Raw genomic sequence first — 14,780 nt, forward strand, 5'->3', positions numbered from 1 at the left:
GGAAAATGTTTATACAATTGAGAGGCCTAATTCCGAGCCTTACTTCATAATGTGATGGAAACAAATAACAAACTATGTTTGCCCATAAATATTTTTACAGGAAAAATCTTTTATTTAATCCACAACGCTACACGTAACGTCGGTGTATTAGTATGTATGTCTGTGGCACTGTAGCTCCTAAACGAATAGACTCATTGTAATGCAGTTCTTTTGTTAAAAAGCTGACAAGATAGAGACGGTTCTTAGCTATGACTTATAAAGGCAACTGTGTTTGTTTACTCCAATAGAATTTAACAAATACAATGAGTTTTTGCTTCATTTTTATAACACAAACTCCTTTTGCTATATGCAGAATACAGCGTGAAGCTATACAAAAATAACACTAAAAATATATGAAGCTTATTCAAAGTTGGCATAATGGCGTTTAAATATAACTTATAATTTACTAGAAATTTCCTAGATTTACACTATTTCAATACATTTATATAATAACTTTACTTCGTCCCCAAATCCTATCACAATTCCCGATTATAGAGTAACGTAGAAAAGTATTAAAAGTATTCCTTTTATGCAGATAACGTGACAAAAGACTGGACATCCTTTGTTGCTCGTACGTCACGCCTGTTCATAACATATGCAGTGCGTGGTATTCACAACTTTGCAATGCAAAACGTATTTAACTTGCCCTTTTGTTTCCATCCTGCATTTAGCAGAGTAGTTACAGAAAACTCTGTGTAGATATACATATACACTGTCCATTTTTTGGGTTATAGAGTGTGGAATGGCGGAACCCAACGCCGCGTCGTTATCAGAGCGAGGAAATGTAAATATTAAATATTGCATTTCCCCGAGTGTGAATTGAACCCACAACCAACGTTCCATGGCATTTGCAGTTGTAGCCCTGCGACACGCCGCCTCAAGCTATTTCCACTTTCCATTCAAAACAAGGACGAACCCGCGGGTAAGAGCTAGTGACTTATATATTATGAAAATAGTTATTAAATGATGTATTATATAAGTACTAAGCCCAAGTAAACAAGGGTTTCGAGTTTTGTTTGCGTCGCGTCTCCGTCAAGTTTGCTCTTTTTAAGATGTTTGTAGGAAAAAATATCTACTTGGTGTATCTTGATGGAAATTGTTACTATTTTTTTAACCTTTGCACTGTATTCTGAATATAACAGGTTAATGTTACGGCATTCTATTCCACACTCTCTGACCATACATTGCGTGTTGAGTGGCGTAACTCAACGCCACGATTTATCTTGTTACCAGAGCGAAAAAATAAATAGGTATAGTTCAGTGGAAAGTGCATTGCAATTGCAGTTGCAAGAAATTAATAAAATGTCTCTCTTTTTTCCTTTCTTTCGGCTTCCTGCTTTATCCAGCATATAACACGTTAGGCAGAGATTTAGTGTTAAGGCACTTCGTTCTCCACTTTTCATTTCATTTTAGGAACTTACTTCACTTCATAATGAGTGTCAGAACTCAACATCACGTTTTATCTTGACAAAGTGACGAATCAACAACTTCCTCATTTACAGTCAAACTTTAAAAAAAGTTCAGCATATAAAAGTAAAAGCTAAAAATAAAATCTTTCCTAACAAAAACCCGAACATTAAAAGGTCTTAGGTCAAACAAAGGGACCTACGGTGACAACATATTGACATTCCACACTGGCATTCAAAATTCACGAACATTCAGAAGCTGTTCCGAAACGATTATGTAAATGATACCAGGGTACGTGTTTTATTCATAGAGACGGCGGGCTTTTGCAAGAGGAATATAGATAGTACTAGCTGAACTATTAACTTTGTGGTAATATATCTTAGATTTGGATCAATTATATCTTTATTCTCTCCGTTTAATTAAAAATCAATAGCTTAATTAAATAAATGCCACTCATGCTAAAAAAATATTTACTATTTTTCTTTCCTCGCTTTGATAACGAGGCTAGGTCTCATAAACAATGTCTTATTCAACTCAGAGTATCAAACCCTCTACTATCTTGTCTAAAAATAATTTCAACTGCGCCTTATAAAAAAATTATAAGCATGTAGTATAAAGTATCCAATATATGCCAACCCAAAGCAGAAAGGAACCAATACAATGCAAAATAGCTGAAAGTCGAATGGAATTTCAGAAATGTTGAATCCGGGTAACTTTGCCCATCCTTTTCCCTCCCTTAACACCTTGAATTTTAATAGAAGTTTGTATTTACAATGTGGTATGAAACTGAAGAGTTTGTTTCACTAAAAGTCCTAAGCTCAGGAACTATAGTTTCAAATTAAAAAAAAACAGTTTTGTAGATGATGATCGATTCTATGAAAATTGGTTTTATTTTGCCAAATTTAAAACAATTTCTTATTTTACGCTAATATTAAGCTACATTTGTAATTTTTTTTCCTTCATTCTGTATCCCGCATGTAGCAGGGTAGAGGGAATCTGTGGACTTAGCGTTAATACACTCTGTTCTTGAGCATGAAGGTACGAGGCATTGCGTCTTGAGTGGTGAAACTCATCGCCACACTTTACCTCGTTACCGGAGTGAGGAAATGCAAATTATGCCGTCGCCATATATCACGTGGCGCTTATAATTCTTAATTATTCCCATTGGAGATAAACCCGCAAGTTATAGCTAGTATACAATAAAAACTACCTACCAATAAAATAAATCATTCGTACCAATACATGCAATAACAGTCATATAAAATAACTTTTTTTTTCAATGTCATGTCACTAGTTGGCTAGTAGGTAACTTTTCCCATTTTAGTTTTAGAGCAGGTAGAAATTAGTTTTGATATTTGTTTTTGCTAATCTAAGTTGGAAATGAATTTTGTTCATGAATAAGTAAGGGTTAAATAAAGTTATTTATTAGATACTTCGAAAATGTTAGTGTTTGTAACTATCTACTACAGAGCACGCCAGGCCCGACGGTCATGGGTTCAATTTCCTCTCGAGGAAATGCATTATTTTCATTTCTCCGCTCTGGTAGTAAATGAGTTTCGCTACTCAACACGTAATCTCTTGAAATTTTGGATGAAGCGAATCACGAATTGCCGTAACACCAGGTTCCCTTTGGCTACCACACTGTGTGGGATATTACAAAGAAAAAAGGTAATAAACAAGTAAATTCTTATACAAGCGTATAAGAATTTACCTGCAGCGCGATAAGAACCTTAATTGATTAACTACCTAGAGCGTTCAGCCGGCGTCCAGTAGCTACTTCAAAGGAGACAATCAACATTTTTTTTTAAATTAACTTCTTTGATATTATAATATTAGTGGGCAACATTTTTCTTCAAATATTGAAAATTTCATATCATTCTAGCAAAAAATATAAAAAGTGATCCACAACTTGACGGAACGACTAATTTAAATAATTTTCATTTTCCCACTCTGATAGACAAAGCACGATATTGAGTTCTGCTACTCAACATGCAATGTTTTAAAAAACTCGACGGGCAGTGAGGAACGGAAGTGTCTTAATGGGAACGGAGTGTCTTAAGAATAGATTCCTCAGTTCCCTCTGCCTTCTTTGCTATGTGCAACAGCGGCTTAGGCTACAAAAAACATACAGTACTCACCCCATCTGAACTTTGCTTTTTAACTTCGCAGAACTCTTTAAGAACATCTTGTAGTTTCCTACTCGAATCTGCAATAAAATATAAATTTTACATTAAATAAAAAATACATATAAATGAAACAATATAGGTCTATAGGTATAATAATAAAAATCTTATTTTCAGAGCGAAGAAATTAAAAATTACATGGTAATAACTAGAGCCTAATTAAGAAAAAAAAAGCAAGTAAATCGAGACAACACATATGTTTTAACGAAGAAGACCCTAAAATATATTTATGTATATTTTAGATATTATTATCACATTTTGGAGAGAAAAATACATTTTTTTTAGAAAACGTATAACAATTTCACCCCCAGTCTTAGCAGCTTAGCCCTTTACTATAATCCACATAACACAATATCTCAATAATTGGGGGGAGCCTGGAGGGCGGAATGTCTTAACATTGTGTTCCAATTGCCTACCCTGATAAATACGGGATACAGCTGAGAAAACAGTGCTAGAATATTAGTTCATTACTCTTCTCTTAACTTTACAAAAGGGAAATTATTCATATTCACAAAGCCCCCTATCATAGTCAGCCAGTACCTATATATAATATACATACCTATACATCAATTAATTATTTAGTTCCATGTCCTGTTCCTGTGAAGTGTCATAAGCAATATCCCTTTGGGGCGGAATGTAATTTATTAGGGCAACCTTTGACAGGCGAGTATAAAGTTGCATATAATCGGTAAACTAGTTTGAATTTGTGGCTTTCGACACCAATACTTTTTATAGAGGCCAGCCGTGGAAGCATGTGACTGTAAACGCGGTTGTGGGTTCGATTCCCACTCATCACGCAGTGCCACTAAAATTCGGCGAAAAGGGACAGGTAGGCCCTTTGCCATTTTTTCATTTTGTTGATCGTATGCGATGGTATGCGTGACCATACATTAAAATAAATGAGTAAACAATCTATCACCTCCAGTTGTCTTACCCTTAGAGCCTACAGTAGGCTGAGGAAACCTTGTGATTAAATATATTTTTCATTTGTAATTTGTATTATGTAAAATTTTAGGAACATTATGTGAGCGAGTATTATCAGAGCGAGAAAATGAAAATTATAAATTCCCTCGAGTGGAAATCGAGCCCACAACTGTCACATTTACAATCAGACGCTGTTTAGCTACGACAACCTCAGTATTCTTTTTCATACTCATTTATACACTTCTACTGCACTGTGACATCTTAATTACGGATTTTATCAAATCCCATATATCTCCCGCAATGATCATATCTCTTCACTATCTATCTTTCTTTCTTTCCCTTTTAAACGTTACACTAAAGCAATTTTATTTATCATCGCAACTTTTACTTATTTTGAGAAATAAAATAAAAAATCCAGTTTTTTTTTTAGTTTTTCCCCTATCTCGTACGAATTTCGAGCTCCCTACTAAACACATTACACTTCCTAACCGAACGGAAAAGTTTTTATATAAATACCTCTGTACAGATAGATTTATATTTTAGAGGTCCTATTTTAGTTTTTAGTCTCACCATGCTATTTAATTTTTGTTCACAAATGCCATTTGGTTCTCCACGCACCGCCCTATTCCCGAGACATTGCGTATTGAGTGGCAGACCTCAGCGCGTCGCTCTGTCATGTCACTAGAGCGAGAAAATGAAAACAATTCATTCCCCTGAGTGGGAATCGAACCCACAACTGCGTTTACAGTCAGATGCTGTGCCGCTGCAACATAACGGCCTTTATCATAAAGCCTCATAAATGTACGATCATTTCACTGAAACAATTATCCTTTGAATTGGAGCATTGTGATATTGGCAGTAATTGTAATTGTGATAGCAATATGAGAGCTATTAGACCTGTATTATGCATATATGGAAGTACTGTGTGCACAGCATTGAATTCAATGCATAATATTGATTTGTATTATTTGTGGATCCTATTTAACTTATCTCCTAATTTAATATGAAATAATAATTTGTGCCCGTAGGGAAAAGAAAAAAGATTTATAAAACCTGGTAAGAGAAGCAGAAAGAAGCGTCAATTGACTTAACCAGCTTGAAGAGGACCCCACGGTAGGCATATATAATATATATGAGTAGATGAGGCGAAAGAGATATGCAGAGATTGTAGCCTTTGGCGTTCCGTCCTCTCTGGCTACCCTGCTAGAGATAAAGCGTGAAGCCCTACAAGGGAATATAACTAACTACTACCGAAAAACGAGCCAACTCTTGACATATTTAACTAAAATACTCAATGGGAGTTCTAATTATAAAGTCTAAAACAATGACGTCCAACTTTTCCACGTTACCCGTCACACAATACCCTAAGGACGGCAGATAATTTATTAGAGTGGGTCAAAGCTATACCATTATGTCTAGGGTTCGCGCAGACAGGATTAATGGATTGATCAATTTTGTACTAATTTAATTTTAGATATTAGTACTAATAGTATATTACTCCTGAGTAGAATTAGGATGAGGGTTTGGTTAATATATTTTGAGGGTATAATAAAAATGGTAAAATTCCATTGACTTTTGAAGCTAAAACTTTCAGGTTCAGTAGGCCAGTTCACCAGTCCAGTCCAGTTCCAATTGTTATTTTCTTTATATTCTCGTTGTTTCCCATAGGGAACCTAGTGTTAAGAAATTGCGTTCCCCAATTTTTCGCCCAATATTTAATACATTTAATGTTAAATGGCAGAACACGATGTCGTGCTGTGCCTTGTTCCTAGAGCGAGGAAATAAAAATATTGAATTCACCCTAGTGGGAATCGAACCCAAAGCCGTCGTGTTTACAGTCAGACTCTGTGCTGCTGTACCAGGGGTGAGTTATTTTACCAATATTGCCTATTGCATGACGCAACCCTCCGAGGAATAATTTATTTAAAGGGTAGCTCATATCATAATTGGGATCCGCGAGAGACCTACATAATTTAGCAAAACGTTTTCAAATATCGCTCTAGAGTTTTAAATATAGAACATACTTCAGTCTATGTAAATTGGTTTCTGGCGGGAGTTTATTAATTTTTTTTAATTAGCACATTTTTTCGAGTGTTTGTTCGAAATTCATAAAACGTGGGTAATAATTTTGGGTCTATGGATAGAATAGAATAGGGTTATATACCTATACATCAATAGTGATTCTTGGATAGAAAGAGGGAACAGAGTAACAAACACTACGATATCTGCATATTTTTTCACATCTCCTCTATTGTCAAAAACTCTTGCTGTTTTGGTCAATTGAAGTCTACTTCTACCTCTCTTGCATCTCATTTTTGTTTCAATGTTCGTAAATTGACATGGAGAATAATGGAGTGCCTTCACACAAGGTTTTCACCACCTACCCTTCTAAATTCGGTAAATGTGTGAAATTAAAACAAAGGGGTTAATAACAATGGGCAATAATTAATCCGGAGTTGGTTCAACTCCCATCCCGAATTAATTATTTAATTTAATATTTCCATTTCTTCGCTCTCAGAACAACAAGGCGCGGCGTATACCACCACTTAATGTCTCAATGTCTCAAAAATTTGGCGATGTTTTAGCAACAGTTTTTAAACACTAGGTTCCCTCTGTCCACCTTGCTATATGCATAAAGCTGGGTTTATAGCTAGCGTTAGACACATTCCAACAAAAGTCAAACAACAATTGAAAGAATAGCTTTGATTAAAATATAACGAGCGAATAAAATGGTGAGGGTCATAAAATTTTTCGCAAACTTCTATAACTTGAGTAATAAAATACAGAACGCCGCGCGCAGTTCCACTGATTACTTGGACACTAAAATGTATGGCTGGGACTTTTTAAATTAATATTTTTTTCTTAAATATAAGCGTCGTGTACTTAACAGATTTTTATAAGTTTCTTGAATAAAAGAAAAAATATTTGTATATTTATATATTTTTTTATATATTTATAATTTTGTTTTTTTTATATCAATACAAATTATTTAATAAAATCAACCAAGCATACTGAGGCCGACTCAAGACTCATTGCCTCAATTCGAAGGAAAGTGGTCAAATGGAATGGAATCTTTGAGTGTGGCTAAGAGTGACACACTCAAAGTCACTCTTAGCTATTTCCATTTAACCACTGTGTGTGTGTAATTGTGGTGAGTGGTGTAATTATTTATTTATTTATTAAGCCTTCCTCAATAAGTGGACAAGAAAAATATTTTTTTTTCAATTAAAACCAGTAGTTCTTGAGATAAGCGCATGCAACCAAACAAACACTTTAGCTAACACTTTAACTCTTACCTTGATAACATTAGTTTAAAATAAAATAAGAGCTACGAGTATAGTTAGGTGCTAACCGTTTTCAAGCTTAGCAAGTTTTTTTACTGTAGGTACTTGAATATATTCCTGTACTTCACCATCACTGATAACCGTAGTCTGGTTATTATCCTAGCACGACCGACAAAACATCATCATAAAAATGTAGATATGATAAAATTTTCAGTCGAAAAGTATAGATTTTTCTTTAAGGTTAAAAGTTTCATAGCGAATGGCTGGCTCTATTTTGGTAGTTCATGGAATTTTCCAGAATGTATTATATTTTTGGCAGTCATAGTGCACAGCGTCTGATTGTGTGGGTTCAATTCCTGCGCAGGTAAGAATACAATGCGTGGCATTAAGTTCAACGTTATACGGGTAACTATACGCGGGAAACAGCGTGAAGCTAAAAAAAACCATATTAATATAGCTTTGACATACCTATAGAGACAATCAAACTACTATATAGCTCAGTACATTTTAATATTTAGATATTATTTCTAAAATATGCCAATGTAAAGAAATACTTACAGGATGTCAACTCCTGGAGCTGTTGAAATTCAGCGGGCGAAAGCTTGTCCCATTGGAACCCGCTGCCCGCTGTGTTCGGCATGGCCTGGAGTGAAAACTTGTTTTATTATACAGAAGTTATAAAGTACCAAAGTTATAAATGAGAACGTCATGGCGCAGTGGGGTGGTATCTGACTGTTATAACGACGGTTGTGGATTCGACTTCCACTAGAGGAAATTGATTCTTTTGTGTCTGGTAACAATACATGGAATTTCTTAAAAAATTGCACAGAAGGTGAGGATTGTCTTAAGATTAGGTTTTGTCTAAGCTGATAAAAAAATTGTGACTCCCGTGAATCATTGGGATTGTATAAATTCATAGATTGGCAGCTATCCTGCCAGATATTCTATTGATATTAATTCCATGTACTTTTGTTCTCTTAATATTTCTGAACAGAACAATACCTTACAAAGTTGAAAACTTAAAACCCGTTCATACCAGAAAAGAATAATTTTGACGTAAAAGAAAACAATTATCTTAAAATACTGTACGGATCTCTGATAGCCGGTATTAAATAAATTCGACTCTTCTCACTAAGATATTAATTAACAAACAATGTTAAAACAAGGCCTTGTATATCAGAATTTAATTACATAAATAAAAAAAAATCTTAAAATTTTATTTTATTGCTGAAGAGAAAAAATGATAATATTGCTGCCCAATATCTTATGCGACGCAACCCAACATCCAATTCTGTCTTAATATCATTCTTCTGAATCGGAATAGAACCCACATCCACCGTGTATACAGTTAAATACTATACCACTATGGAATCTAAAATATATAGACATTATAGAGACCAAGTAATATGGTTTAAGTCTTTCTTTCTCTACATATACATATATATACAATGCGTTTGATGGATGGCGGTATCATGTTCTGACGTTGACGTAACACGTGACTGAGGAATAAACGCTTTTTGTATCTTTTCAATACTAGCACTATGTGAGAATAATATGAATCATCAATTGTAACACTTGTATGGGGTAGCGGAGTGATTAAATATGTTGTTTCAGTGAGGGTCACAGCTTTTGTTCCTGAGCAAGGTAAATTTGTAAAAAATACTCTTTTGTTACTGGACTTTTTTTCAGCTTCACGCTTTATCCCGTATGTAACAAGGTAGGAAGGTATGAAACGGGAAAAATGAAAGTATTCAATTTTTTATTTCCTCGAGTGGAAATCGAACCCACAATCTGTCAGGTTACAGGCACACGCTTGTGCCCCTGCGCCACAATTGGCCTCTCAAGTACTGGACTTGGGTAGGCAGATCTTCTCGCCTCTAGTAAGGACTCTCCTACCCTCTTCTACACTAGGGAGTATACTCCCTAGTCGGGGACCTACTAATATATGATTTCACAGTATGTGTTCCGCAAAAAAAATCATTTTAATTGTTAAAGGCCAAAGTTACGAGCAACGGCTAGTGCATAAAATTGTACATATTTTAGTTTTATTTCCATACTAACAACTACATTCAGAGAATTAGGGAGGTAATTCATGTCGGCGTCTGACAGTAATTTCAATTTCTATCCATTCAATGTCGGATAAACGCTAATTGGCGGTTCTTAGTGTGGCTATTACAATTATAACCTTACCAAAAATGTATGAGGAATTGAGGAGGCACAGGTTCCCACTGGGTGAAATCGATTATTTTCAAATCTTCACTCTGGTAACAAGACAAAGGGCAGAGTTGAGTTCTATGACTCAACACGCAATGTCTCGGGAAACACTACGTTCTCACTGCCTAACCTGCGTATTAGGGATAAATCATAAAGGTAAAATATTCCAATATACGAAATTGTACGCGTATTTGAGATTTATGGAACTAATTCGTTTATATATCATTCGCCTGACAATATTTGGAACGTTTCTGCGAAGTGAAATTTATGTGAGACCAACAGGTGTACCAATAGTAAAACGAAAATAATACTCCTTTTATATAATCGATCAGAACTAAAGTAATGCCCTTAGACGGTAAAATTTAAATTTTGAATTCAAATGGCATTTCTGATTTTTTAAATTAGATAGATAATATCTGAAATAGTTCATTCAAAACAAACAAAAATCTATTAAGTTTCGAGTGACTGTTGTCATGTGAGTCATATCCGAAACTACGCGGCGTAGAACGCCGCTGAAATATAGCGTTGGGTCCTTAAGTACTATAGCATAAAGGGATAACTTTTCGAAATTCCTACGAGAACGGGAAACAGTGGAACTTTCTTTTGTCCACGTAATAAAGTTAAGAGTAACGACTTTTTTAAAAAAAACTGTAATGTACTGTACTGTACTGTAAATCCTTTAATATCCCGTACGAGAAGCTATTGTATTTATGACTAACTCAAACAGCGACTTTACTTTTCAATTAGTTACACCATTACACGGACCAACCAACGGTTGCAGGTTCGATTCCCACTCGAGCTATGTTAATTTTCATTTCCCCTCTCTGCCACTCAAAACGGACTTATTTGGAAATTGGGCAGACAGGACACTGTCTTAACATTAGGTGTGTCATACATAATTCTTCTGCGATTTCCATTAAAATTAGTTTCCCTCTGACTAAATTGAGATACATCGCGAAACTTTAATCCACAAAAAACTTTAGTTCAAGATACTTCCCGCTTAAATTCAACACATTTCGTGTTGAGTGGGGAAACTCAACTCCATACTTTGCCTGTACCAGAGTAGGATAATAAGAATTATTCATTGTTTCCTTTTCCTTTACAGCGGAATAGCCAAAAAAGAATCAGCTGCACTCTGTATCCCCCGCACACAGCAGGGTAGGCAGAGGGAAACTAGTGTTAAGACACTCCGTTCCCCATTTACCACCGAATTATGGAGGCTTGAAGTTGAGTGGCGGAACTCAACGCCGCTCTTTGCCTTAACACCAGAACAAAGAAAGGAAAATATAAATTCTAATAAAAAGCAAAATAGACGGAGAAGGATATTTATATTTTAATCAGCGATTTCGAATAAAATATTTAATTTTGTAAATTCCGCTATAATTTAAATACTGATTCAGTCTGGCGAATTAATTTAATTGGCTTTAAAGCAAAAAATATATTTTTAGCTTAAAATGGAATTGACTAAGCGGGTTATAGAGAAATAACTGGTTCCAAGTAGTTCTTAAGCTAACAAGAAGTCGTAGATGAAACTAGATAGCTTTAAAGCTCATAGCCATCATATCCACTTCCTGCTCGAGCACACTACTTCCACTCACTAATAAATCGCTTTACCTTGCTTGTAATGACATAGAGGATTATATTTAACAAGCACTTACAGTTAAGTATTTAGGCCAGTCGTAGCGCAGTCGTGCGCCTGTAAACGCGGTTTGTGGGTTCGAGTCCCACTCAAATAAATTGAATATAACGAGACAAAGCGTGACGTTGGGTTCTGATACTCATCACGCGATGCCTCTAGAATTCGACGGAAAGTGGGATCGTGTCTTAATAAGAATGGAGTGTCTTAACACTAGGTTCCCTGGGTTCCCTCTGCCTACCCTACTATGTGCGCGTGAAGCTCATATAATTAAAATATGGATATGATTCTATCTTAATGTTAAATAGGTCTTAGATTTAGAACGTACAAATGGTACCTTAAAAAATACGTATACTATAAAGCTAAAGAGTTGGTTTGAACGAGTTAATCTCTGGAAGTACCTACTGGTTCCAATTGAAAAATAAATAGTTCATTTCGTTTGAGAAAGGCTATATATAGGATATATATAAATTATGTCGATCGTTTTTGTATCGACTGTCAGTGTGTCATGTGTCATGACACGTCCTGCTTTGACCACTTTGACGAAACCGTAGACGACTTGTAAAGTTAGTCATTTATAAGCATGGAGAAATTAAATATACATACAATTAAATGTAAATGTAATATGTATGGTAATTTAAAAAAACGATAAATACACAATTGCTCATTAATATTAAAGACTGTTGGGATTTAAATATGACTCACAAGAACCCTCAGTGGGTGTCCCCGACTCACACTTAACCAGCTTTCGAAACACTAGTATCTACACCAGTGTTTATCCATATTAGTGTTTCGCTCGCAGCTTCGAATAAGCGATCAAGCGAGATATTGTTTGGCGAAACACCCTAATCTCGGGAACTATTAGTAAAACTATTAGGAATTATGTTTTTTTTGTTTTGGATAGTTAAATTAACGAGGTAGTAATTTGCGGTTAAATACACAACTCTTAATTATTTCTCTTTCACTACGGGAGCAACACAGCATATAATAAAATTGTAATTAATTAATTGTTGATCCTGATCAGACAACCATAGGAAGATACATGAGTAATAGAACTCAAAATAATGTTTTTTTCTGATTTGTCTGTACGTTTGTGCAAGCTAAACCCAGAAACGATTTAACCGATTTGAATTCAGTGGTCACTATTGTAGTTTGGCAAACTTTCCTTTATATTTAGTATTTGTTTTATTTAAATTGGTTCATAAATAAAAATATTCGACAAAATTGGTAAAAATAAGTTTTTTATTGAATTGGCTTAGTTTAGTTTTTTAAATGTAGATATAGTCTTAACAATGAAAGTAATTAAGATTAGTAAATAAAATAATTCTAGATATTATATGTCTATGTTCATTTTACGTACTACATTTATAAACGATATAGCTATAGTTTCAGAGTGACCTCACTGACTAAGTTTAATTTTGCCACCGATGAGGCAATACTAATTAGTTAATACACCCTTAATGAAAAAGCTTTTGAAGTTCCCGACGACGTTACTCACACCGTTGTAGATTTTTTTTAATTTTAAAACTCCAAGACGACTGACGATTTTTAATTAGAATTAAGCTGTTCACCTAAATGCGTCACAGGATATGGTTGACGCGACGGATGTGAGTTCGATTCCCACTTAGAAGAATAAATTATTGTCATTTCTCAACTCATTATTGCATATGTTACTCGCGGAAACTATTTATTTTCATGCTCTGTCAAGTATACTAAGTTAGAATTCTCGACGAAGAGACGATAACTGGGAAACAAAGTGCCTTAACACTACTAACTTATATGTGGGATACAGTGTAAAGTAAAAAATGCTGGTTCAATTTCTTCGACCGCATTGTAAGATGAGAACTTTTGACAATACAAAATAAAAAAAATATATTTGAATAGACAGAATTAAATTAGACTTCTAAGTGTCACCTCTAAAAAGCTTTTTATAATATCAACAAGTAGTCACTTCTGTGGACACATTAACTTGCTTTCAGAAAGTAATGCTCCCAAAGCAAATTTTTCCCGTTGAAATTACTTAATTTCAAGTAAATTCTTTTGTGCGAAAAAAAGGAAAATGGCTTATTTATGTTGGAGAAATTTACTAAGTAGTAGTCAAATAATTTGAATGTTAATTGCTTTGAAGACAGTAAGACTTTTGTAATAGACTTGTAGTGTTGACGGTGGATAATAAAAGTCTACTCACTAAACATACTAAATACGACTTATTCTATGAAATGTATGTATGATAAGTGATAAATAAATAAATTACAATATTGAAATATATAAATGACTCATATTAAATAAACTATAAATATAAATAATAGTTGCCTACAGACTAGTGTCGCGCTCGGCTACGTCTGTTTTTATTAGTCTTAACTGCAATACGTTGCAGGATGTGGACAAGAAGGTCAGAAATGTCGTTGAGTCCAGTCGTGGAGCGTGACTGTAAACGTGACAGTTTGTGGTTCGATTCCCATTCGAGGAAAGTAAATATTTAATATTTTTATTTCTTCGCTCTGCTGTCAAGGCAAAGCGCGAGATTGAAATCCGCCATTCAACACACAATGCCTTCAGAATTCGGCGAAAAATGGTTGAAAAAATGATCATTCTCTTCTATCTGAAAATGGCATTAATCCAGACGATATCTTCTGAGCCAGTACAGCCTCACAATATAATTTAGTATTATTTGTATATAGTTACAAAGATAATGGGAATGTAAGCTGTTTTCTCGTAAACTATATTTGTAATAAATCACGTTGAGGTATAATAGGATCTTATTTGAAGCCATTGATCTTCAGATATAAGTTAATATCAAATAACCGATAACTCAGGTTTATTTTAAACGGAGTGGTTTTACACAAAATTGGACTTTATTACGTTAGAAATAAGATTTCTTGGCTAAATTTCTGATCTACCTCAAAGAAGCCGATAGTAGCTTTCTAGATACTAATTTCATTATTGAATGTAAGATAAATATCAATTTATTATAGTAAATATTTACGCTTTATCTCGCGTATAGGAGGATAGACAAAGAGAACTTAGTGTTGAGACACTCCGTTCCTCAAGCACTGCCTTGTGTCGTGTGGCAAAATTGAACGACGGAATTCT

General features: G+C 34.6%; 1 protein-coding gene across 1 annotated transcript in view; it reads right to left on the bottom strand.

Moving 5' to 3' along the window:
* The window catches only part of Dgk (diacyl glycerol kinase 1), a 71,140-nt gene that overhangs the window by 23,814 nt on the left and 32,546 nt on the right, over positions 1-14,780 (bottom strand). The window contains exons 2-3 of the mRNA XM_085188544.1: positions 8,396-8,480; positions 3,585-3,652 (exon numbers count right to left, since the gene is read on the bottom strand). Of these exons, the coding sequence (XP_085044670.1) occupies positions 3,585-3,652; positions 8,396-8,477 (150 nt within the window). The 5' untranslated portion in view covers positions 8,478-8,480. The remainder of the gene's footprint in view (positions 1-3,584; positions 3,653-8,395; positions 8,481-14,780) is intronic.

This window comes from Heliconius melpomene, chromosome 7 (genome assembly GCF_056956725.1).
Source record: "Heliconius melpomene rosina isolate 202511_hmr_F chromosome 7, ASM5695672v1, whole genome shotgun sequence".
Classification (NCBI taxonomy): Eukaryota; Metazoa; Arthropoda; class Insecta; order Lepidoptera; family Nymphalidae; genus Heliconius; species Heliconius melpomene.